The sequence below is a fragment of the Saccostrea cucullata genome, unplaced genomic scaffold, assembly GCF_032062105.1.
Source record: "Saccostrea cucullata isolate Sc308-1 unplaced genomic scaffold, CSIRO_AGI_Scuc_v1 ctg742, whole genome shotgun sequence".
Lineage (NCBI taxonomy): Eukaryota > Metazoa > Mollusca > Bivalvia > Ostreida > Ostreidae > Saccostrea > Saccostrea cuccullata.
The window spans coordinates 218,357-240,625 of record NW_026924788.1 but is presented as its reverse complement, the minus strand read 5'-3'; the positions used below and the strand labels follow the sequence as shown (position 1 = coordinate 240,625).

Here is a 22,269-nt window from a genome sequence, read left to right as displayed (position 1 = left end):
ATGAATTGGCCGAGGTGTGCCGAGAGGTGATATCTATAAATATGATAATGGGTGACGCAAACCCAATGTGAATGTAAAAAATAAAACTGTTTAGTACAAGAACAAATTTCAAACTATCATAATAAACTAAACTATGTTTTTTAAAAAAAGTGAGAGTGAGAGAGAGAGAGTGTGTGTGTGTGTGTGTGTGTGTAGGGGGGGGGGGGGGAGATAGGCATTGACAAATTAATCGGGTTGTATTTTCAATGGGTTTTTTTCCCGACCAAATACTAAAATCAGTTTGCACATTTTGATAAATTCATCAAAAACGCTTTGTACTAAAATAATATTTTATGTCGTTGAGAAAGTAAATTTAAAAAGTTCCAAATTATGGGAAAATTATTTATTTGAATCTAATTAAGTAATTTACTTCAATCATTAATTAAATTCTGTTATTTCAGACTGGTTATGAATTAAGTATTTTAAAATACATATGTGAGGCTCAGATCGAGTTGATATGGTCATCTGAAAATTTTATGTTCAATTTGACGAATACATGTACGGTGATAATTATAGAATTATTTTGACTTCTTCCTTGGAAAGTCCAATATGAATGAGTGTATATTTAGAGGCAAACACCATAGTGCGGGTATTACTGTCTCATGACAGCATCTAGTTACTAAACTGGTCTTATCATTCCTACTAAATTAACAACCTTTCAATTTCCAAGTGTCATATTTTAAACTGTTAAATGTTCAATGCAGCTTTATTTACAAAACTCATCAGTTTTCAGAAATACTTATTTGAGCATTTTAGGTCCTGGTAAGAACAAAATTTAATGAATAAAAATATTAAATTTAATTGTTCATGTATTAATTTCCTTGCAATTTTACAAAATAACCCTTTTAAGAAACTTGTTACTTGTAAGTGTAGACAAAAGCAACCTTCAATTAATACCTTAATGTATACATTTATTTTACTGAAAACAAATTCAAAGATGGACAAACAGAGCATGCACTGCAATCATCACATACACATATTTTCTAAATATATTGAAAACAGCATGTATATACTACCAGGTAGATAGGATGCTGTTAAACATTAAATTTTTTTCTATAATCTATAGACATATAAAAAATATGCATTGGGTACAACAAATCATCATTTCTTTTCCAAATCTCCATTGACTTTGCCATGTCTGGTTCAACATCTTAGCTTGATCCATCCAACTTTCTTTAATATTCTTGAGCTGATATGGGATGACCTCTACTTTGATTGATGGCACAAATCTTTTAAGGAAACACTGAAGTACTTTTTTTTTGTTCTTATCTATTCCAATTAATGACCCAATTGATCTGAAATCATATGTGTTCATTTTTACAATAACATTTAAGGAATTGCATTTTTGGAATTGCATAAGGAATTGGACTGAATTTCATTCACTCAATGAAATGAAATTTCCAATATAATCAATGCAGAATCAATATGAAATTATTGTACAATTTATACATGTAGATTGAATTAGTGAAATGCAAATGCTTGATCAAGAAAATTAATGTTCTTGTCATGCACAATTTGTATTAATTAAAAAATGAGATATTAATTAAAATCAAACCTCATTTAAAAGGTAACTTGAACAATTGAATACCCGTTCCAATAATGTTACAAATATTAGGCCTAAAAAGCAAGGATTTTTTTCATAATTTCTTGAATGAATGCATTTTTATTTTTTGGCAATGTTGGGATATTAGCCACATCCTGACATCCTTGTACCGTTTATTCATCGTTTTTAAATCTGTAGTCAGAAGATCATTCATAACTTTCAGTAAAATGAATAGTTAAATAATTACCTGATGAAAATACTATCAAGAATCAAACTGTCAACATCATCATTGGACATGGTCAAATGCACCGTGACTTTTCTTCCCTGTTCGGACTGCATAAAGCATAATACTTTACAGGATACTCTCAGGTCTTTTCTTTTTTCCTTCCCATTCTCACTTAAAATTTTAGTGTAGTGGTGAAGCGAGAAACACACAACAGCACAATGCGTCGATAACTTCTGATCGGAATGGCCTACAACTTGCCACATTCCGTATCGAAAATAAACAAGTCCTCCTTTATTGGTTCATCCACATGCATCACGCTAATCTCAAAGGCTTTTAAGATTCCTATGCTTTGATTTGTTATAAGACTTTCTCCTGAAAACGTCCTTTGTTTTTAGTCCTAACAATAAGTGACAACAAACATCAAGTATGACAGAGGAAATTCGTTACCGAGATGCTTAGCATCGCAGGTTTAAAGTCGCCTGTTTCAAACGCTTTGGTGATTCGCAAGAGTTATCTCCCTGTTAACGCAAACCTTACCTTAAGTAAGAACTCTTGTGCAGCCGTTTCAGAGTTTATTTGCAAAATTTGTTAATTTATAACTATAGATATTAGATGGTATCCGTGGGATTCGAACACTAGCAATGATAATCCGACGAATCACACTGCGTTGAGAGTGAGACTAACGCGCTAACCATTATGCTTCATGGCTCATAATCACTGCTGGTAAAGTGCGAATCGAGAAAATCTTGGTTTCTGACACCAGCTACTATTGGTTTACATCAATGAGGCAGTTTATGTCAACTAAACGATCAGAAATGATAGAACATTTGATTAAGACGTAATTATTAATGTTCAGTATGGTTTAATGTTGTGCAATTGCTTGTTGGTTGAATACATATAAGGAGCAATCCAGTAACTGCTTTAGATTACGCCCGTTCAATGTATTTTACTAGATTATTCATATTTGCTTTGAACGTGTTAAACTCGATTAACGCTACAATGTTTGTGTTAAAAGTGATTTGGGTATATACTATATGAATCATTTATGATTTCCTAATTCTTTAATATTTTACAAGATTAAAACTTTTGATGCAATATAAAGTTTTTTGATAACATTGCGAGTGTGGTTGCTGTATGTGCGACTCTTGGCACGTGTAATTGCTACGTTTGACTTCTGTTCTGTTTCATAAGGTGCGACGTTTTACTGCTGTATCATAAATGTATTGTTTTCCGAGAAATACATCTAAATTTAATATCGACACATCAGGTAGTGCATCTTTTTATAATAAATCCCCAAAACATATACCTCCAATTCGAGGATTGGTTGCTTCTATCAAATATTAAAAATGTAATGCATATATATACCCCCCCCCCCCGCCAAAAAAATTCTTTTATCTGAAAAAAAATAAAGGATTAAAAAATGCAAACTCACTTTGGTTAGTTTATATTGGATAACATTCTTAACCCCTTCACTTCCGTACCGGTCAAATTGACCGGTGGCGCGTTAAAAGACGACTTCGCGAAAATAAGATCTCCGTATCTATTTTGTGGTAGCATGAAGGTATATAAGCTATATATCATCTTTTTGGAAATTTTCTCTACTTTTAAAATATCTAAAATGATTATATCTTGATTGCCGGTATTTAATCGATTTTACGTTGTAAAGACAAACGAGACTTTTTGAAAATGGCGTAATTTTCCAAAGCGATTGCCGATTTTCCAGACGATTGACAATTTTTTTCCTGATTAACTTTATAAGAAACCATGGTATATTCTTAAAGCATATTTTCTCTACTTTTAAAATATGTAAAAAGTATTGTTATTACTTTAAGGTATATTTTAAAAACAAGAATTTTCTTCCACTTATGTGTTTTTTCTCGATTTTATTCGTAATATTTAAACAAAGCTCAGTTTTACGTTTATTTCTGTGTTGAAATAGGGAAAACAAAATAAAGCTGGTAAAAGTAGAGAAAATTTCCTTTCCAACAAGTCCTTATAGGCCTTCTTACGCTCAGTATTTTCTTAATTACGATAATTTGAATTTGTGACCTTCGCATAGTTTTTATGGAAAAATCGGTCAATATTTACATGTAACGTCAAGGTCGATATTGTTGCGTCTTACTCGAAACAACAAATTCTTTTATAAGACTTTTTTGACCATTTAAAAATATTTTTTACTGAAATGAATGCATAATACAAAAAAAAAAAAAAAATAGATTTCAAAGTACAAATTATACTTTCGTTCTGCCTTTTGTGTTCAGTGAATATTGATTTTTTCATCAACATGTTGGCCCTTATGATGTATTTTTCATGAAGTGATATACAGTATTGATTTCCGAAACGTCGATCTTTACTAAAAAAAAAATAAATCAGATTTTTAAAAATATTGTTGTATCTTGTTATACTGTATACTTATTAATTTGCAATTTAATTAGATCTATATTTTAATAATACAAAAACTCATATTTATAAATAAATACGACTCATCACTGTATGAGTTGATACGAATTGAAATAAACACGTGTTTCCGCTGTGACATAGCTGTAAACAAAAACATGATCCGAAATCTGAACGTCAATTTTCATGATTATTTCACGACGAAGATCCTCACATCAATGAATCAAATAATACGGACATGCCTTTGGTATTAGCAGGTGAGAATACGTGTATATTGACTGAAAAGTTTAAGATTAAAACGCATTAGTTCACGTTCAAAAGAAAACTACATGTACACATGTACTAGATATTATGTTTCAGTGTGCGTGTTTCGTATCGTTCTGCCAATTTTGCATTGTTTTGAACTTTGATGCTTTTGACAATCACTCGTAAGTTCAAAGTAAAATCAAAGTTGTCATAATAATGGATAGTTGTTTTCAGTATCTATGTACCAGTGTGTACATGTACAACTTTCACATTGAAATTTTAGAGTGCTTTCACCATATGCAACAATACTTTCATCTGTGAAAGCCCACCATGAACAACGAAGGTCAATTAATATGTAAGGACACCAATGAACAGGTAAATTTTTGTTTTGGTATTGAAAATTTCTGTATTTCTAAAATTTCAAAAAATACAGTCTCATGATATCGCATTCATACAAGTTTATAAACATTTGATTTATATTTTGAAAAATAAGTGTATTAAACACATAATACTTATGATGCTTGATTTTTCATACAGACACATTATTTAAACATGTAATATCTATCTGAATGAATGCCGAGATATGGAACAAGCTGTTTTTATAGACTGCTGTTGTATTTCCAATCTGCATAAAGTATGTTGTTAGCATTTCCATTTTCTCAATTTTTCAGACACTTTCCAATTCGGGTACATCATATACATGGGTGGTCAAACTCACTGGATGGTTTATCAACACTCCCATGCTCACGAACAGCCTTGCCCCAGGAATTTTGCCCTGAAGTAACATTGCAGTCTATTGTCTCCTTTTTTTTACAACCCTGGCAGCCATGCAGGTATGAAATCTATGAAAGCCATGAAGGGACATAGAATTTTTAAAATTCATAAAAGTAAACCGAGTTCTTGATTTATACAAATCGTTCTCTCGGATTGACAATCTGTTATAACAGATTGCCAATTCATTCTCATGGATTATCAATTCGTTCCCTCAAATTACACAATCCGTTATCTCAGATTGTACATGTATAATTCATTCTCTTAGTTTAAATGATTCATTCCCTTGGAATGTAAACCCTTCCCATGATTTCGTTTAAATTATTTATCTGTACATATTTGATATGGTAATACATGTTTAAAAAATAGAATATTTATTACATATTACGGTCCAAAATGAGAAAAATACATGAACATTTTCAAATCCATGTGCTAGTACTGATATTTGTACAACAAAAAGTCTTAGAGGTTTTTGTGTTACTTGTATATTAGAATAATTGAAAGTCCTAGATAGTAAAAGTGAATATGGGTCCTGTGTAATCATAATATTTCTAAAATAAATATACGTTGAATTAGTTATGAAAGAGGTTGGAAACGACCGGTTGCTGAAACAAAATAAATAGAACGCACTTATTGATTAAAATGGTTGGATGTATCTGTACATATATGTAATGAAATTCAAGAGCACAGATTTCCAAAATCATAAGACTGACGTTGTAACAAATCGAGATGTTGAATTATCAATCTGTGAAAACAAATTACCAGTATGTAATTCGAGATCTCAAATTATGAATCAAGGGGGCGAATTAGTAATCCTTAAGAGCGGATTGTGTAATTCAAGATCTCATATTATAAATCGAGGGAACGTACATTTAGTCATACGTGGGATTGGATTGTCTAATTTGATTCGATATCATTTTTTAATTTTTTGAAAAATTTACGTGTCCCTTCCTGGCTTTCATAGCAATCTAATGCCAAATTTTTTTACATGTTGCGATAGCGTAAACAGAGGTCTGGCTTTAGTCAGTTTGCCATATATGCTATTTGTTTCAGTTCAGTAATTTTACCATGATGGTTTACTACAAGGTTGTTGAATTATCAGTCCTGATACATTGACATAACAATATCATTTAACTACTTGGATCACATAATAGATACAATTTTAATTTTAAAAGGAAAATCAAATAAATGTAGTAATTTTAGCATTCTTAATTTTATTTATAAATATAAATTTATATACACAATAACATGTATCTGTTTCAAAATACTTAAATCTTTTACAGGATAGAAGCTGATCACTTGTACTTGACAGCAAATAATAATGGACAAGTCAAAGAATTTCCTCCAGTCTTACAGAGAAATGACAGTTGATAAAAGAATGGTGGACACAAAGTAAAAGTGCTCTTCAACATTTTGTTGAAGATTTCAGTCTGATTTGGAATTCATCTTGCAATATTTCTGGATTTGTATATTTGGATATAAGCGTCAAATTTTCAACTTATTGACTAAACAGTTTTGCGTTGAATATTGCCAATGCTATCTTTTATTATTATTTCCCTCCAAGATAACATGTCAAGTCTTTATTGTACCCCTTAAGCTCTGTTATACCAGAAAAATCTTGTAATGAAATCATTTAGTTTTTTTTTCTTGTTTGATTAAATCCATGAAAATAAAGATTATTTTTATTGGCATCAAGAGAATGGATTTCTTGTTTAACAAAAAGATAGTATACATTTTTGCTAGGGCTTTGTAAGAAGCAGACCAGAATTCTTTGCTTGCAAATTTTGTCGTTCGCCATTTTTATTACGTCAACTATTAGATGATTTATCCATGTTTGAAGCATTTCAAAATTGATATTTAGTTACAGTTTAAAGCAGAATTCTGTACTGATATGACCTTGACCCCCTGAAGAACAAGAGTGTCAAGGTCAATTTTTAATACAAAAATGTTCTTTCATCTTTATGGCCCATATCTTACAAACAATATGATGAAATATACAAAAAGTGTCTAGTATGTGTCCAGAATGTGAAATAACAAACATGTATATAGCCAAAAACTTTAAAATGATGTTGCTTAGCAACCACTTAAAGGTCATTAAACAGATATTTGAACTAAAATGATGCATGGATATTGCAGTTCTGATCCCTTCTTGAGAGTATATTCAGAATTTTCCATTTCAGCATCCATTGTGTAAAATTATGGCAAGAATATTGAAAAGTGTTGAAAAAAAATTGATGAAACTTTTGCACTTATTTGACCTTTGACCTCCTAAAAATAGTTGTAATGAGGTCAAACTTTAAGACAATTTATCTGTTGTATGTCCCTTGTAATTTTATGACCTCACATCTAACTTTTATATGTGCTGGGATGCATAAATGTGTCTAGGATGAGTAAAAAATGAAAATTTCTGCCCGAAAATCAAAGAATTCTGCGTTGCTTAGCAACCCCTTTTAAGTAGTTATATGCAGAATTGAAAAAAAAGTTTATGTGTATCATGTAGTACAGTATAATGCTCTTTTGTGGGTATGTCCCAAATTTCCTATTTCAACATGCATCATACTTAATATTTAGCTTAAAGATGAAAAAGTATCAAAAATCCCATAAAATTTTGCACTTAATTGACCTTTGACCTCAATTTTTACTAATAAGGTCAGCGGTTGAGTATCTAAACAGTCATAAAATATCATCTGTAAGAAATTTCCTACAAAATGGTATGCATTATGCCTAGCTTTCCCCTTGAAAAAAAAAAGTTAGAAATAATTTAATAATGCCATGTCAAAAGGCCTCCAAAATCACGTAAAATGCGCCGGAAGAGAAAGGGTTAAAAATCATGAACATGCTTTACTAAAATTTGTTACTGGAGTATATGTTCATTAAGGCTCTCTCCGAAAGTTCAGTTTTAATAATTTCAGATTCATGTTGTAAGTCATCTTCGATTGACTATCTAGAACTTTAAAGTTACAAACATTCTATGCATGCCGAATAAACAAAAAGACCTTTGAATACCCCCTCCCCCCGAAGGAAAAAAAAATTGACCTCTCTTTAATAAGAATGAGAATCATGACCCTACATGTTTTGAAGGGAATAGACGTTGATGCATGTAAGAGTGTTTTACTTTTATATCCCCTCCATGAATAGTTTTAACCTTTGACTTGGAAAGATGGCATGGAGGCTTTAAGTATTTCCGATAATTAACTTGTATGGAATAGTTTAATATCTCAACAAAATATTATTATATTTGAATGACATAAAGACAGCGGTCTATTTATTAAACAAGCAGACCCGTGACATTATTTTTCAATGTATATGTAGGAAGGATGTGAGCCGTAGGTGATTGACAATCCAACAAAAAAGATGCCCAATCGGAAAAACACAGCTCCAGAACTGTAGTGCTAACTTATGGTTTCATTTTTTTTATCTTTGGCTATAAAGACTTCAATATAAAACCATAACGCTGCCGTACTGCAGCTAGGAAGAACAGTCCTGTTTTATCGGACCTTTCTGGGGACCTTTCTCTAACTATTCCATTTTCCACAACGACTATCTTTGCTATCCAAGGGTTTTTCATACGCTACTTTCCTCATAAACTGAGGAGAGTAGCGTATTAGAAACCCTTGACCAGCGTAGATGACAACGGCTGGATTTGCGAACCTTACGGTTAGCTGCAGAACTGTATCTGTTCGAAGACGGGAGAGCTGGAAAAAATGTATATCGGTATTTATTGTGCACAAAAGTACGCTCTTCTCGATTTCAAACTGTCATATTCTAAAAATATTTCTAACTGGATGTTCCAAATAAATTCTTTTACAATTTCAACTTACTATTTTTACAACAAACAACAACCCTCCATGAAATTGAGACCATCTAATTTCGCATTTTTACTGTCATTTTTAAGATGACAAGAGACAAATCGTTTCAATTGCAACACGCTTCGTGAGGAAGTCTAGAGGTCATAATTCTTTTTATCTTTTGTGCAGTTGAGATAAGAATTTGGAGGAATTAATCCAGTGCCAATCGCAGCTTTTGTGCGCAATTTTTTAACAGATTTTTTGTTCGGGTGGCACTGTAGCACTTCGGTCATCTATCTCATTTTTTTTCTCAGACCAGCCAGTTACAGAAATGCAGCTACCTTATGGTTACAAAAAAGTTGGAGGGGGAACATGTCTACATAAAAAATTATAACATGAATCAAAACTAAAGCAAAAGACTATTTTCAGAAAATAAAGTACATATGTACACCCCAACTTGCATACTACGTGCCTAAGATGTTACTGGATAAAGGTAGACTACATGCAACACAATTCTAAAGATGCTTACATCGTGCTTTGAATAAATATAAATTGTAAGGAAAAATATTACCATTATGCATTCGTTTACTGCTTTAAAAAGTTTGATCGCTTGATCACGACATTCTTATATGTATACCTGGTGCAGCTTTAAATTATTTGGTGTCATCATCTTGCTCATTTATACCATATCACTCTATTTAAAAGTAACAAAAGAACATAACCAAAAACACAATATCCGTAAGAAGAATTGATATAACATTTCGTATTGCTTCAAGAAATGGTCAGAAATGACTATAAACTACAAAAACTATTATTCTTTTCATACAATTTTGAATAATTTTATAATATTCACGTAAAGTAACATAAACCAATAGTCTCAGAGACGTAAACCAGTTGTCGCATTTACACAAATAAAAAGTCGCCTGTGTCAAAATTTTACAGAAACCAATTGTAGCATCTACAAAATGAATTTGCTAGTTATTGACTAATTCCATGGAAATAATTCATTTAGAGCACATTGTTTGTGTCTAGTGCATTAAATAAAGTTGAATTAAAGTTAAATTTACCCACTTAGCTGTCCAATCTGTCCTATAGCACTTAATGCATCATTCGAATACCAGTACATGAAAAACACAATGTAAACAGCCATTTACACGTAATGTTTCGATACTGAGCACTTTTTGGGTATAAAAGCAATCCAATCGCTTAACTTTTTAATAAATTTGCTTTCTAGAAAGTGATTTTTATTGTTTTATATCAAAAAATATGTATTTAACGAGATAATTCACAGGTGCCAATAGTAGCTGGTGTCCGAAACCAAGATTTTCTCGATTCGCACATTACCAGCAGTGATAATGCTTTTGGGCATTTAAATCATGTTTGTGTTATGACCTTTGACTTAAGGGACTTAAAGTATTACTGTGAAAGATGCGAATGTTTTGTCCTATAAGTGTACTTTTAAGGTATAGTGGGTCTTCTCTCCATGTTTTTGTAAACCAAAAATTGTATATTCTATAATAATTGCAAACTTTTAGGACCATCTTTCAAAAAAAATGATGCGAAGACCCACTCATATTGAAAAATGATGTTTAAATATGCGAAATCGATCGTTTTTCTTCTTTTTAGTGTGTGTATGCTTTTTCATAGACAATTGTTTTCAGTCTTTGTGAGATTTTTGTAAATTATAGAGATTTTATGTGGTAGTTGTACTTTTTATATTTTTAGGATATGTATTTAAAATTGTACACATTATTCTCATTCTTTATTTTATTCATTCATTCATTCACTCATTCATTCAGCGCTGCGCAATGCGATTTACTAACACTCTATGTTGTCTTGTTCAGTGTCTGTTCTGTTATAAACCTAAACACCCCTATTTAGTTAAGTGTTGCATTCCAGGTAGACTACCAGGTAATGTTGTTAATGGGTTATTCCATTATGTAGTGGGACATTCATTTCTATTGGTCAGTGTAGTTGATTGGTTCTAAGGTAGAATTGGCGGGAATTACTATTATGATTTCCCTTATTCTGAAAACTGGTTTTTGAAGGGTGTACATGTATATAGTGATAATACCTATTTCATTGTGTTGGAGACACCACCCTTATTCCTGTAAGTAATTTAATAAATAATTAAACTACTAAATATGTATCTAAATAATTTCTTTATGAATGAGAAACCTAAATAATTAATTTTAATCTAAACTTGCTAAATAAAGTGTGAGTGTGTGTAAGGAATGTATATAAAGATTTATAAAGAACTATAAAAAGCAAGTTAACCATTAAAATCAATTCTTGCATCCTAAATAAGGGATTTGAGAGTTTGTTATAATTTTTAACTATTGTTAATTAGGTCAGATATTTGAAAAGAGCACGAGGTCAGATTGGTTAAGGAGTTAGGAATTCACCTTATTCCATAAATGGGTATGTGTCTATGAATTGATCAGATTGATTAATGTAAATATTGTTTGTAAGTTATTTCTATGAATAAGAAGTAAAGTATAATGGTTTAATTTAATTTAATCAATATTTTATTATGTTAGATTACATAATTGGATTGGACATCAGGCATGGCTTATATAAGTCCTCTCCAAGGTCAAGGTCAAGTATAATGGTTTAAAGAGATAATTAAACTGAGTGAAATGTGACCTAATTATTTTAAACAGTATAAATGTAAATGAACTATAAATGAATGTGTTAAGGATGTGATTATCTGTTTGTATTGTTTTGTATTGTTTTGTGTGTGTGCTTATATGTTACTGTTATTGTAGGGTTGATCCTATCCTATTCCTATACATCAAAATAAACTTGGATCCACACCCTGAGCAATCGATCTTGTTATTTTATATTAAACAAGAACCGGCTACATTTACATTAATTATACTTCATTATTAGATAAAAGTCAAATAAAATTAAGATATAATTCGCATCTAGGTTAAGGCAGCCCATAGGAAATATGCCTTAAAATATTCCGAAAAAATCAATATAATGTTGATATTTTTTGATTAGCATGAGTTTTAATTTAATGACAATTATACTAATGCATATATATGTAACGGGTCTCAACCGAGTGTGGCCAAAGCGACTTCACGTACATCAGCTGTTTGTCACGTGACATGATTTAAATTAGAAAAAATATGTAGGGATACAAACATCGTAAATGTTCAAGGATGTACGGATAATTTTTCACTGTGAAATTGATTGCGTTTTCTTTAGGACAAATTTCTTTACCCGAAAAGTGCTGGGAGCAAATCTGTACTTGACTTGAAGCATTTAAAAGCCAACATATATCTAGTATGTGTGAAAAATCCCATTTATTTGATATATTTTGAAAATCAAGTCCCTGATTATCAATTTAACTTACATTCAAAAATTCCGTTTAGTCTTTGATTGCGTGAAAATTATAACTAAATTCAATGTTCTATAATAATTTTTAGAGGCAGAAAAGAAGATATATTTTCATATGCCACCATTCCGCCAAAAATATAGTCCCTGCTAGTTTTCACTATTCAAAGTTGTATAATTGTGATAAGGAAAGAAAAATATGGTCTTTTTTAAAATCTCATACATCTGAATATAGAAGACATATCAACAAATGTACTTTGAATATTCCCTCTAATCAGAAACCAGAGAAGAATCCTACCTTAATAGTCCACGCATAGCAAAGCTATACCCCGGGGTAAAGTTTTTGCTATCCACCCTCGGAGAATTTTCATGCAATTGTTGCCACCAATTTTGATTTCCAGCGATAAATCTTTAAACTGATGATGTCATAATGACTTCAGTTGCGACGTCATCAGAATTTCAGATTATTCATGTAGAATTATCTTACTCCAAAAAATTCAAACCTCAGAAATTATATTTAACGTCGGTATAAAAAACGCTTATCCACTGGTTGTGAGTGGAATAGCTCTTTTATCAAACCCTTGACAGGAACAATTCCCCTCGGGTAAGCCCAAGGGGAAAAGTTCTCTGTCGCAGGTTTGATTAATAGAGGACTTCTGTATTATGTGATTTGATATTGGCTTTATCCAACGAGTTGAAGTGGTGTATATTATATATTCGCGAGGCTTGCCGAGCGAATATACACCATTTCAACGAGTTGGATAAAGCCAATATCAAATCACACAATTATAGATGTTCTATTTATCTCATACGACTTTCATTTTAACAAAACTTTGAGACTTCCCCTGCGAAACTACATGAATGATTGCTAAATTCAAATTGATGACGTGCAACTTGATGACGTAGCACCGTTGATGTTGACATCCCTCGAAAGAAAGTAGATCTTGTTCAAAATTTAGAATTTTTGCTATCTGCGTCTTTGAAAACATTATGTGACAATTGCTGGAGCTTTACATCAAACGGACTTCTGACTGAAAGTTGTAAGGACCATTGGATCATGAAAATGAACTCGTTTCACGGTTTGGACGATGGCAGTACAAAACGTGATAGGCAATGCTAGGGGCCAACTGGTACATTCATTGTTGATCCATGGTAAGTTACACCAACTAGGTAGGCATACGAAGTATAATATAAGAAAGCATTGTTGAAGATGTTAAAGGAATCTTATAACAACAACTTAACTGCTAGGCTTTACTTTCTCCGAAAACGATTTAAAAGGGGGGGGGAGGTAACATCTGTCTTCAAGTAGCCAATACAGGTTCCTTGATAAAATAAGACACTTCCTTGGCATATACGAGCCTTTTTCTGGCTTTTAACGATATTATCGCTCTTTATCATAATGTTCATTTTATTAGGACAATAATAGGGATCACAAATAAAAGTTTCAAATAACATTTTGAAGCGAGGGATCGTGTCAAAACCGGAAGTGCTATTGATAAAGCATCTACCCGTTTATAAAGCATAAGTTTATCCAACGACCAGTAGCATCCAAACGTATGAGATAAAAGAGCTATATCCCACTCACACCCAGTAGATAAATGTATATTATTATTTATTAAGTATTACAATTTTAGATAGTCTACAGGTAGAAAGTACACTATGTATGTACATGTTAGTAGTACATGTAATAACAAATCAATGTAATTAATAACAAATCAATCTGCTCTGATTTTTATCCTTTTTTATTTTTCAGAAATTTTATTCAGATGTTGTTCTCTAATTTATACCTTTTCGGTCCACTTGAACCCCTTTGAACCTTGTGAATTGTGCGATATAGTTTTTGATTTGTATATTTATGTATTCTTTATAAATGTCTGTTTTAAACTAGTAGAAAGGATTTTAATGCGTATGAATACAATTTTATTTCTAAATTGCACAAAAAATTTAATTCTTAAAAGTTTTAAATTTTGAACTATGCAAATGATAATTCTAATGTTGCACAAACGATTAACAATACAGAATGAATTGTAATTCAAAAGTATATAAACGAATTTATAAACGGTAGAAACCATGTAAAAATCATAGAAACGAATTTTCCAAGTTGTACAAATATTCTCGAAACTGTTCATAGGCCTATACTTTTTCGAAAACTGTTTTTTTTTTCTTTTTACTTTTTTAGAATCATGCAAAGGATTTTTTTTTAACGATTATGTATTTTATTATTTTTTTATCTCTAGAATATACAGTCATTTAGGGTATTCCGAATCATCTTTTACATTTTTGCTGCAAACGATTTCATTAACAGGCTTACGACCGGTTGTTTGGTATTAATGGAAAAGTGGTTTAATGAGTAAACAAATCTACTTTACAAAGCCAGCTTATCTTCGATACAGCGACCTTGAGGGCAGCTATATTTAGACCACCTTTTTAGTGTATTGCGAGTCACTTCCGGGTATTTCGAATCACTTAGTATACAGATTAAAAACGGTCAGATAACAACATTTTAATAAATAAATTTGTTAGTAACATAATCCAACGACCTTTTAATATAAGAATTATTTTCCGTGTGCATGTTGGTGTTTATTTTTAAAGTTGAGAACTTCTCTCTAAAATCACTCTATAGAAACACATGGGTGGATCGTACAGGGGAGGCATTTGATTCGTGGCACCACCCCCACCCCACCTCCCAAATATGCATATCTCTAAACATAAAAAAAAAATATTTAATACTAATCACTGAAAGGTTTTATTTAAATGTAAAACAATAACAATAAACAATATACTTCTTCGAGTAAGTTCTAACAATAAAAAAAGACTTATCTGAGTATTTTAACAATAAAATTCACTTCTCTGAGTGTTGTAAAACATAAAAATAAAAAATATTAAAAAATATAAATTTGAAAAGAAAAAAATATCTTATATACTCTCTCTCTCTCTCTCTCTCTCTGAGGTGAATGTATTGTACAAGTTATGTACATGTAGGTATCATTCATACACATATTCAATAAAAAAAAAGCACAAAAATGGATAAAATAAAAAAAAATTAAGGAAAACAAACCAGACTTCCTTCAAAATCAGTACATTTTGCAGATTATGTACAAGAATTTTTATAAATGCAAATATTTAGCAAACCAAACTCTTGTAAAACAGGTTTAATCTTACATATAAAACAACTGAAACTGTGTTTTGAATAAATGCGAGAAAATTCACAATTTAACTCAAGAAGACATACCGAAAATCAATTATGAACACCATTTCCAAAAGATTTTTTTAGGATGTGGGCACCTCAATAAGTTCAATAACTTCCTTTTCTGGCATGTCTTCAAGATGCTCCTGGATGATTGTTAAAGCAATATGAAAATTAGTTGGACATACTCGGTATGTACATGGAATCACTACACCTCCTCCTTTCTCGAGCATAGGAGGCCAAGGTGGGAAACTTGGTGTAGGAAAACCAGTAACTATTGCAGAAATTTCGCCCCCAGCATCCATTACATATCTAAATGCACTGGCCAAACCTCTAGGGACATGTCCACAGGGTAGACCCTCTATATCTTTCAGTTTTAGGCCCCTCTTTTCATCTGTAACTGTTTCTTTGAGATCAGCAGGAACATTATCTGGAATCCATACCAAACAAGCATCAGGATCATGAATATTCGTATATTCCCTATCAACTCTAAGCGGTACTTGATTGGACTGTAATGGCTTTATTTTAAAGTCATGATATCCTTTAATCACGCAATGTCTTAACAAAATTTCCCTCTTTGGCTGCTCTGATAATTGTCCTTGACTCTAAAAATAAAAAAAAATTAAAGTGTCACTTTCAAACATGCAAGAAAGTTAACTCACGGACAGGGAATATACATATAGAGAGAGAGAGAGAGAAAGAGAGAGAGCAAGAGCAAGGGAGAGAGACAGAATATAATAATGATAGTTAAGTTATAGTTATTATAATTTAGTATACAAAGCTCCTTACAAAACAAGTATATTTTGTCATCATAATCATTGAAACTTTAATTACCATGTTTAATTCATGACATTTGTGCAAATTTGACATATGAATATGACAGATTCCTGAGATATTGCATCTCTATTCCATTGATGGTCATCTGGAATGCATGCAATGTGTTCCCAACGCTGACATTTCTCACACTGTATCCAGAGTCCTGGTACAGACTCATCAGCATGGCATACAAAACATACGTCAGATGCCAAGGAAGATGTTGAAGCAGATGACAGGATTGGGTTTGCAGTAGAGGAAGATTTCAGCACCCTCTTATTTGACTTTGAAGAACCCTTTGATGGTTTATTCACTTTCCTTTTGGATGGCAGGGTGTGAATGTTTTTAGCTTTCTCTTTGGATTTGAGAAATTTCTCCTTAGCTTTCCTCTCTCTCAATGCAAATTTTTTGGTTTTTTCCAATGACTTTAAGCCCATCTTCCTGATAGAGTCTGTTGATGTCAAATTGTCTGGTAATTCATCTGCAAGTCTTTTTCTGTTTGTTTTCTTCAATTTTACAGTTGGTATTTTAACTGCGTCTTTGATATGTGGGGAGATTTCATCCGGAATTGATGCATGTACAGGCAAACCAGTATTTTCTACCGAATCGTCACTACCCAGTGCACAAACTGCTTGGGCAAGGATATCCAAGCCTGAATTTACTTCAGCATTCAGAATGGCTGGTTCTGTGCTAGATGTAGATGGAATGGATGATGATGTGGATTGTGCTTCATAAGGAATCGGAGGAATTCCAATGGAAGATGATGAAGTTTCAACTAGTAATTTTTCTTCATATGTAAGGGCAGGCTTAAGTCTAGAGTCTGAAATCTTAGATCTGTCTATTGGAAACACTCCAGAAGAAGCAAAACTTTTTTGCACTGTCAATGGTTTGTAGAAATCTAGAAATGCCACTTGCAAGTGTCTGGCAAAGGTTTGTTTGCGTACCATATCTTCAGGATGTTGTTTGGTATGGGCTCTTAGGTGTTTGTACCAGCTCTTTTTCAAGGGCCCATAAACTCCCACATCTAATGGCTGCATCAAGTGAGTTGCATTTCTCACTAATCTGTAGATCTCTATCCCAAGATCTTTGGCCATAGAAAAGGATTCCATGTCAACATGACTCCCTACGCTATCAATCAGTAAAACAATTGGTCTCTCTTTCACTGCATGATTATGAAGATGCTTTATAAATTTTCTGAAAGTTTCTGCATCCATCCAACCCTTCTCTGTAAATTCTGCATGAGCTTGTCTGTGTGAACCAGCCAGTAAGTCATAGGAAGCTGGTTTAGGCTTAGAAAACACAAAAAATGGAGGAATTATTGTACCCTCAGCATTTGCACAGTACATCACAGTAACTCTCTCTTTGCTCCTCCCCCCTGATACATGTGGAACTGGAGCTGCATTTACCTTTTTGGCTGGACCTATCACCTGACCAGATTTGGATCCCATTGTAAATCCAGTTTCATCTGCATTATATACTCTCTCAGGTTTGTCCAGGAGATGATTGTCAGACATAAATATTTTATATTTATCAAACCACTCATCAATCTCTTTCACAGTCACCTTGGCTCTAGAGATTTCCAGAGGTGTTTCAGTTCTTTTTTGAATTATGTGACTGTTTCGCCTTAAAAATCCATAATACCAATCCCAACTAGGCCTGTCGTCTTTAAATGGATTTTCCCTTTTGTCCTTTTTCATGATATTTTCAACGAAGTCCAGAAACTCTGTTGGACGTAACCCCATTCCTCTCTGTGCCATTTCAGACAAATAATTTGCAAATGCTTCCTCCTCGGCTTTCTTAAACACAGGCTTTGGACCTCTTTTACTGTCAACATCTACTTTTCCTGATGTTCTTCTTTGGAGAAAAGAAAAAGAGAGATTGTTTTCTAATGCTGCTCTTCTAATTGACAACTTATTTTGATTCACCTGATATAAAGCTTTCCTAACAGTCTTGTGTGGCGATTTATATTTCCTGGAAACTTTGGCTGCGAGTCTTTGTGCCGGACTTTTAGATGGGGTCCAGATTTCTTTGCGTTTCTTAGTTCTTCCCATTTCTATATCAAAACAATCATCAAATATATTTACATACTGTTTAATTTGCAACAACAGTGAATGGGGTTGGCTAAGGGTGGTTATACTCATTAAATTTTTTTAACAAGCCCTCCCCCCCCATTTCCACATCAAAACATTTTTTTTAAAAATAGTTCAAGACAAACCATCATCTCGCCCCTAGATCAAATTCTGCATAAAGTGCACCCATGTCATACAGTGCATGTGTGTATAGTGTACGTATATACAGTAGGTGTCTTTGATATATGTAAATGAAATACTGTTTTTAAATAAAAGGTCCATATAAACCCAGATTAGTCTATAATAGATATTATTCACTTTATTCCCTTGGCATATGAAACTACAAACTAGGGTGCATCAGCCTGTGTTTGTGTGTGATGAGAAATTTTGAGTGCACGTATACTTGCGTGATTCGAAATACCTTAAACTGTACGGGGTTGCAAATGTGATTATAACTTTTGTAACTTTGAAGTGTTTTCAAAAATATTTAATGCTCTTAAAAGCTTATAAAATTGCCGTTCTTTTAGTACTAAATATGACCGGTAACTGGAAAAACCCGAAACCCCCCGATTTTTGGAGAATACCCACACAGGAGGGGTGAAACCCCAATAAAGTGGTGGAAACCCCATAAAATTTAATGTAATGGGGTACTATAAGGCCTAAGGTGATGTTTAATTGAATGATATTGACATCCGTAAATTTTTATAGCCAATTTTACCTCAGAATCGACGGGTTTCTTCTTGTCTTGATATACTGCACACCACGCCCGATCTAAATTCGCGATCGCTGAAGTCGTTTCGAGTAATCCGTGGAAATAATTACTGTAATCTTGATCAATATGAATATTATATTATGTATGAATATTATTTTTTTTAAAATTATTTGTAAGAAAACCTTAAGAATATAAAAGAAGTATGAAATATTTATCATGTTGAAAGACATTACAGTGCAATGTTTAATTGATTTTTTTTTAATGAATTTAACTAGTCCATAAGGCATTAATCAAGAAATAAAGTCATTTCTATAAATTCCAATTATTTATAATATGTAATTAAATTAAATTAATTAATGAATGAATCTGTTAATGTAATTATTATAATGAAAGACATTACAGTGAAATTTTTAATTGAATGTTTTTTTTTCATGAATTTAACTAGTCCATTAATCAAGGAATAAAGTAATTTTTCTCAATTCCAATCATTTATAACATGTAATTCAATTAAATTAACTAATGAATGAATTTGTTAATTTATTTAATTTTTAATTAAGGTGTTTGTTTTGAAATGTTTTCTTCTATGTTTAATAATTAATTTTTAAATTCAGTATTCATTCATTATTATTTTCCAGTTAATAATGTTTTGTTTTAATGTTTTTGGTTCTGTTTTTTTTTTTTTTTGGGGGGGGGGGGGAGAGTGTGTTGTTTTTTTTTGTTTTTTTTTCGGTTTGTTTTTTGTTTTGTTTTGTTATGTTTTTTACGCAAGTAATAGAAAAAAAATATACTCATTGATATGAGAAAGCAACATGTATCCATTACAATGAAATTATTAGAATCCAGGTCTATGAAATAAAAAACTATGATAAAAAAATAATAAAAATGTGCATGTTGCATATGTGAATCCTTGTACAGTTGGTATTGTAACATTATTGTGAGAATATTATTCACACCTCAGCTAGCTCTGTTGTTTTGTACTGGGATAGACAGGCACCCCTGTGTGTGTACATGCACTATATACACAGCTGTTGTCACTTGGTCAACTTGATAATAAACACCTTTTGTTTAAACACCTGGGTTCCCAGCAAGTCTGACCAACCCCCCTCTGGCAGGGCATGTGTATATACATTGAACCTTTACTATTCTCAATTGTACAGTTATGCTTTACAGAATTTCATTTTAAGGACGTTAGCACACACATAAGGAAAATATGAATTTTTGATAATTCATGACAAATTAATAAATAAAGACCTTTTAAATTAGTAATAACTGAAAATATTCACAGTTTCCTTATGTTCCCAGCTCTAGCCACGTGGAGGCCTCCTTAAGTGTAGAGCCATGATTTGAATTTTGAAACAAAAATATTAAAACCAAAGGACCGAAAGATAAAAAATAAAAAAAAAACTTTAAAAAGATTTTAAAAAAACTTAAAGATACTGGATCATTATTCCTATTCAATCTTTTGTTCATATATAAAAATATTACAGCCAAATGAAAGTAATATACATGAAATAAAATACCATAATAAAAATTTTAGAGAAAGGAATTTATAATTTAATTAGCAACATTTAAAAAAACAATAACATTCCTAACCTAACCTAACACAACACAACACCAAACAGTATTCACTGGTCTGCACCCGTCTGGCGGGGGAGGAATACTGCCTGATACTAGCCCTACTCTAGAAAAAATAATAAATATACAATCTTAAAAACACCTTTGGTTTTGTTTTTTGGTTTAAGACTGACTGATTATTGGCCTCTGATCTACTGTATTTTAGATTTTTTTAAAGTTGTAGTCCTGTCCACTTTTTTACGTTTTTGTTGACCTATCTTTTTACCTAAGGTACGTGGTCTAACTATAGTGGTAGTACCGTCAGTTGATGTAAGCGTAAAATTACATAAACATATTTTTAACATATATTAAGTAATTATTATTTTTATTGTTGCTTTGAACCTTTGAATTTCAAATTTTTATATCCCTACATTCAGAATTTGTCTAAAATCTCAAAAATAAATTCAGTATTTTCATATTTTGAATTTTATTTATTTTTTTGTTCTCTTTGTAACAAATAAGTAATGAATTATAGTAATGAATTATCTTTACTATTTTTTTTTTGTTAATGTTGCTTTGAAGCTTTTGGATATTTTCATATCTCTAAATTCAGATATTCTCTAAAATATCCTAAATGAATTTTTTTTTTTAAATTATGGCTCTACAAAAAGGAGGCCTCCACGTGGCTAGAGCTGGTAACATTGGGATAATAGGAATAATAATTAATACACAAATTCATATTTTCTTAATGGCTAACGTCCTTACATTTTTTGTTAAATACTTATTACATAATTAATATTTTACTATTATCATTGTAAAACAAATATAATTGTGGAAATTATTATGAATTATTTTAATATTATCTATACAATTACATGTATATTGACAAACAGCTCGCTTCGAATTTAGATCGGGCGTGGTGTACGGTAAACTCGTAATGGCGCCCAATTTCCGTCGATTCTGAGGTAAAATTGGCTATAAAAATTTACGGATGTCAATATCATTCAATTAAACATCACCTTAGGCATTATTGTACCCCATTACGTTCAATTTTATGGGGTTTCCACCACTTTATTGGGATTTCACCCCTCCTGTATGGGTATTCTCCAAAAATGGGGGGGTTTCGGGTTTTTCCAGTCACCCAAATATGACATATATCAACCAAAAACACCGCTACTACAGCGCTGGGAAATGTCAAACTGCGTTTTCTGCAAGGGTATTTCTTCGACAAGGATGTAGCGAGTTCATTAATTAAGTTGTTGATTAATTAATTAATGCATGGTATTTATGATTTTATTTCTTGGAATTAATTATATGTACCTTGTTGATGCTGACTGCGTTGTTGTCACACGTGTGAAGATGTGGTATAAAGTACAGCGATAAGGTAAAGTCCCGAGGGTTGCGAAACCCGCAGTGATTCGGAATACCCCAAATGACTGTACTTGTAAACAAAAATTCTAAATTGTACTTACAATTTTCAAATAGAGTAAAATTCTTGAAACGTGATTACGGTGATTGCAAACGAATTGGACACCTAAAAGATAATACAGTTGACAGGATAAAAAAAATACAGACAAGTCTT

General features: G+C 32.0%; 2 protein-coding genes across 2 annotated transcripts; both read right to left on the bottom strand.

Moving 5' to 3' along the window:
* Positions 1-669: 669 nt before the first annotated feature.
* Positions 670-2,276, bottom strand: LOC134267283 (uncharacterized). Its single transcript, XM_062749500.1, has 2 exons — positions 1,830-2,276; positions 670-1,334 (listed from the first exon to the last, which is right to left on the bottom strand). Exons 1-2 carry the CDS (start codon positions 2,069-2,071, stop codon positions 1,100-1,102), a joined length of 477 nt encoding a protein of 158 aa, XP_062605484.1. The 5' UTR covers positions 2,072-2,276; the 3' UTR covers positions 670-1,099.
* Positions 2,277-15,622: 13,346 nt separating this feature from the next.
* On the bottom strand, positions 15,623-18,403 carry LOC134267284 (uncharacterized). The gene is made up of 2 exons (XM_062749501.1): positions 16,391-18,403; positions 15,623-16,144 (listed from the first exon to the last, which is right to left on the bottom strand). Exons 1-2 carry the CDS (start codon positions 18,401-18,403, stop codon positions 15,623-15,625), a joined length of 2,535 nt encoding a protein of 844 aa, XP_062605485.1.
* Positions 18,404-22,269: the final 3,866 nt, after the last annotated feature.

What these genes read in the sequence shown, in the direction of transcription:
- LOC134267283 (XM_062749500.1), bottom strand. Translation starts at nt 2,071, where the DNA reads ATGTGGCAAGTTGTAGGCCATTCCGATCAGAAGTTATCGACGCATTGT. An exon ending in CTTGATAGTATTTTCATCAG is followed by an intron (nt 1,335 to 1,829) that starts GTAATTATTTAA and finishes ATATGATTTCAG; the next exon opens with ATCAATTGGGTCATTAATTG.
- LOC134267284 (XM_062749501.1), bottom strand. Translation starts at nt 18,403, where the DNA reads ATGGGAAGAACTAAGAAACGCAAAGAAATCTGGACCCCATCTAAAAGT. An exon ending in TATGTCAAATTTGCACAAAT is followed by an intron (nt 16,145 to 16,390) that starts GTCATGAATTAA and finishes TTTTATTTTTAG; the next exon opens with AGTCAAGGACAATTATCAGA.